The sequence below is a fragment of the Medicago truncatula genome, chromosome 5 (assembly GCF_003473485.1).
Source record: "Medicago truncatula cultivar Jemalong A17 chromosome 5, MtrunA17r5.0-ANR, whole genome shotgun sequence".
Taxonomy (NCBI): Eukaryota; Viridiplantae; Streptophyta; class Magnoliopsida; order Fabales; family Fabaceae; genus Medicago; species Medicago truncatula.
Window position 1 is genome coordinate 126,924 of NC_053046.1, and position 4,416 is coordinate 131,339.

General features: G+C 33.6%; 1 protein-coding gene across 2 annotated transcripts; it reads left to right on the forward strand.

Annotated features, from left to right (window-relative positions):
• The first annotated feature begins 237 nt into the window (after positions 1 to 237).
• On the forward strand, positions 238 to 3,808 carry LOC25494467 (O-acyltransferase WSD1). 2 transcript variants are annotated; one of them, XM_039834466.1, is made up of 6 exons: positions 238 to 1,005; positions 2,286 to 2,358; positions 2,697 to 2,764; positions 2,840 to 3,076; positions 3,176 to 3,313; positions 3,437 to 3,808. In XM_039834466.1, exons 1-6 carry the CDS (start codon positions 283 to 285, stop codon positions 3,584 to 3,586), a joined length of 1,389 nt encoding a protein of 462 aa, XP_039690400.1. In that variant the 5' UTR covers positions 238 to 282; the 3' UTR covers positions 3,587 to 3,808. The 2 variants fall into 2 exon arrangements, with proteins under 2 accessions (XP_039690400.1, XP_039690401.1); XM_039834467.1 differs by having other exon boundaries at positions 239 to 1,005; positions 2,861 to 3,076.
• Positions 3,809 to 4,416: the final 608 nt, after the last annotated feature.

Consider the following 4,416-nt stretch of genomic DNA (forward strand, 5'->3'; position numbering starts at 1 on the left):
AGTCCTACCAAATCCAAATGATACTATTCAATATATATCAAACAAAATGAAAGCACTGTTCTGTTGTGCTGCGGTGACTTTTATTAATTACCGAACAAGGTGACATGATAATGATTTATAAAGAAAAGTCCTAGCGGAAACGGAAGGATATCCTAAGAATAGTAATATACTTTATTTTTTATTATTAAAAAAAAAAAAAGGTTTATTTTGATTTACTAGTACTATTTGTATATCTATAACTATAAGGTGGGCATAAGAGGAGAGTGAAAGTGAAAGTGAAAGATGCAGGGTGAGGATGATGAACCTCTGACCCCAGCGGGGAGGTTGTTCCTACAACCAGAGATGAACCAAATAATCCACTGTGTCATAGGGTTGAAGAAACCAATCGATGTTGATTCAGTAAAAACCCAAATCCAAAACTCAGTTATGCTCCAACATCCAAGGTTCACTAGCCTCATGGTTCGTGACCATCGAGGTGTTGAACACTGGCGTCCAATCAAAATTGACCTCGACCGCCACATCTTTATCATCAACAACGAATCAGTCTCCGAGGATAAGGATGATGAATCAGCAATCAGTGAGTATATGTCTGATTTATGCACAGAATCAAAACTGAGCATGGATAAGCCACTTTGGGAGATGCATATTCTGAGAGCACACAAGTGTATTATATTTAGAATTCATCATTCACTTGGAGATGGAATATCACTCATGTCGATGCTCCTTGCTGGTTGTAGGAAGTTGCAAGATCCAAACTCTCTTCCAACCATATCTCTTCCAAATAACAACAACAAATCTCAAAGAAGAAATTTATGGAGTATCCTGATTGCTCTGTATTTTTCATTTATATATGTCATCCAATTCATTCTGAGGGTTCTATGGATTCGTGACCGTAAAACCGCTATAACAGGCGGAGAAGGGGTTGACCTTTGGCCCAGGAAGATAGCAACTGCTACTTTTTCATTGGAACACATGAAGACTGTCAAGAACGCTGTTCCTAACGCGGTACAGTAACTAATTCATTCCTCTTTCAATTCATAAATCACTTTCCACTTCAAAATTATTACTTATATTACTAGTCTTTTCTCGCGTCAATTTTAGAAATGACTATACACATGTCCAAATCAAACTAGTTCACTTGATACAAAATCTTAGTTTCGATTCTTCCCGTTCCCAATATCAATTTCTATGGTTAGTTTGGTTTTTTCAAATTTTAAGTCCGATCTCTATGACATAAATGTTACTATATTCCAATGGCGTGAAAAAAAAGAAAAAAAAAACCTCTTCATGAACATATTTATCATATACATATTTAAGTCAACATAAATATTAAACTATGCGTGTGTTGTGGCCCACATTTAGGTGATACACATTGGTCTATGTTTTTAGACTATTAATAATAATTGATTAGTTAAACTAACAAGCTCGTGGGTAGGTAGGTGTCTTTCATGATTGAATTAGGTTAGTTTATTCCAAAAAAAGAAAAACATCCTATCCAATTTCTTTTAGTTTTGTTGTTCGGCTATTGCATTGCCATTGGTTTGATTGAAAATAAACATAGTGCATATTTGATTTTGCTCAAATAAATATTGATTTTACTCAAATGTGACATAGGTTCAACAATAAATTTCACTGCAAGAATCACATTTAGACTTGAAAACTACAAATACCAATTTAAAGGTAAAATAAATTCCGAAGACAAAATCAAATTTATTTGAAAATAACCCAACATATCAAAATCGATTTTACACACAGACTCGATTATTTGGCTGCTCGCAAGAGTGGAACCAAACATAGCCATAGTGTGTCCAGACTTCCAATCCAATTTAATTTGATTATGTACATCCATTTGTTTTATTTATTTATTTATTTACGACACCCTTTTTTTGTTTATTTCTTTCACTCTAAATATACACGGAGGAATTATGGAATCAAATTGGGTTCAGTTTCTGTTTTTTTCGATTCAAATAGTTGTCAACTTATCATTCAATAAATTATGTAGTAATTGGTAGGTCTTGCTAAATTACTAACATGCCTTTGGTTTGTTGGGTTGCACTTAATCTGGATGAAAACAACGTGTTAATGGAAGACAAGATACAACCTTGTATTTGCAGTATTAATGTGTTGTTCACCACTCAAAGTACTAATGTGACAGGAAAAGTGAATGATAAACTTAAAATTTATGAACATTAATTACAGGCCACATTGACGTGTGAACATACTGATAAAATAATTTTTGAAAACTTATTTTCCTGTGATTATTAATTTTTGTTTTTGATCTGCAGACCATAAACGACGTTCTATTTGCAGTTATATCATCTGGAATATCAAGATACCTGGACTTCAGAGAACCTAATGGTAAACACATTTGAATAAACATAATTCCCACACATATACGAAAACCAATTACGACTGATTAAGTGTATGTTTGGTTCTGTGTTGACAAAAATTGATTGAGTGAATTGATTATGTAATATTGATTCTGACTAGAAGTGAGTTGAAGGTAAAATGATTCATGTTTGGATACATCTATGTAAAAGTGAGTTAAACAATACATTTGAGTAGAATCAAAATATTCAATTTCAAGCTTGAAGTAGAATAAATTTTGGAGGCAAAATCACTTTTATTCCAGAGCAACCAAACACGCAAGAATTGAAATCAAACATACACTAAATGTTTCTTTGTTGTGCTTTAAGGGCTGCAAGATGGTGTTCAGCTAACAGGATTAGCTATGGTCAACTTGAGGAAGCAGCCAGGATTGCAGGTAGTCCACTCTCCCCAAAATTTAGTTCTACATTGGGTAACAGGAGGAGTATTATATTGATTTATGTTTGATAAGAATGAGCATTACTTGCATCAGGAACTGTCCAATTTGATGAAAAGCAATTCAGGGGCAAAATGGGGCAACAAATTTGGTTTGTTCCTACTGCCTATATATTATCATAGAAGCAACAGTTCAGATCCTTTAGAATATTTGAAGAGAGCTAAAGTAATGATTGACAGAAAGAAACGATCTTTGGAAGCCCATTTGTCATACAAAATTGGAGATTTAGTAATGTCAACTCTTGGTCCAAAGGTGCTTTAATTTCTTTCTTTCTCCCCTTATTATTTCTGTATAAGCTTATGGTGTGTGTGAAGTATTTATAAATATTATATAATTATTTAAAAATTGCAGTTTGCTAGCTTGCTAAATTATCGAATACTCTGCAACACTACCTTTACAATCTCAAATGTGGTTGGCCCTCAAGAGGAGATTATGATTGGAGGCAATCCTATAACGTTCTTAAGGGCAAATAATTCTGCCTTGCCTCATGTACAACCCCTTAACTCACTCTTTTGTTTCTTTACAGCATAGAGAATTTTATTATTTCTACCTTTTCGTTGAGTATAAATATAATGGAAGGTTCATGGCCGGTGGTTGTTATTGTTATTCCAGGCACTTGTTTTGAATATGGTGAGTTATGCTGGAAAGGCCGACATGCAAGTGCAGGTGGCTAAAGACATCATTCCTGATCCTGAATTTCTTGCCAAGTGCTTTGAAGATGCATTACTTGAAATGAAGGAGCAGGTTACAACCAAAATCTGACATTAATTTGGAAAATTGTATTCATTGGATGTGGGGCAACAAATTTAACATTGCAATGACTATTAATTGATGAATTAGTGGTGGTAATAAATTTGTCAAAAAGTTGAATTAGTTTTTCCAAAGGTATTTTAAATAGGAGTACATCTTGTAAATCATTAATGTATGTTGAATTTTGAAAAATGTCGAGTATTAAAGGATAAAGGAAAATATAATCAAGTGATGCACTCAAATGGTTAACGAGCTCCACCAAAGAACATATCGTTTGGGAGAATCTGAATTCAATTTATAGGTGGAACAATTCTTGACCGTACTATATTCTTATCTCATAATCAAACTCCGAATTACTATAATCCCTTATAATTAAGGATGAAGGGAGTACGTCGGGATAATATTTTCTATTTTAAATGTTATAAATGGACTAATTTGTGATCAATCCATTACCACCTTTCATAGTTTTTAGGGTTAAATATGTTTTTGGTCCCTACATTTTGCCCTCCTTTAATAAATAGTCCTTACATTTCAATAAATGTTTTTAAAATCCCTACATTTTTCCTCCGATAGCACAAATAGTCTCTGCTGTCAAATAATTAACGAGAAGCTGACGTGGCAGCTAGTGGATCCCATTTTTTTTAAGGGTTAAATATGTTTTTGGTCCTTAGATTTTGCGTGACTTTAAAGAATAGTCCTTACATTTCAATAAATGTTTTTAAAATCCCTACATTTCTCCACCGCTAACAAAATTGGTCCATGTCGTCCATTTTCCTTGATCGGACAAATGGAACATGCCACATAGATGCCACCAAGGACATTTTAGTAATTTCCAATAAAGT

Bases quoted from the DNA above. Each gene is read 5' to 3' on its own strand.
- LOC25494467 (XM_039834466.1), top strand. From the start codon at position 283: ATGCAGGGTGAGGATGATGAACCTCTGACCCCAGCGGGGAGGTTGTTC. The intron at 2,359-2,696 runs GTAAACACATTT...TTGTGCTTTAAG, and splicing joins GGACTTCAGAGAACCTAATG to GGCTGCAAGATGGTGTTCAG. The intron at 2,765-2,839 runs GTAGTCCACTCT...ATGTTTGATAAG, and splicing joins GGAAGCAGCCAGGATTGCAG to AATGAGCATTACTTGCATCA.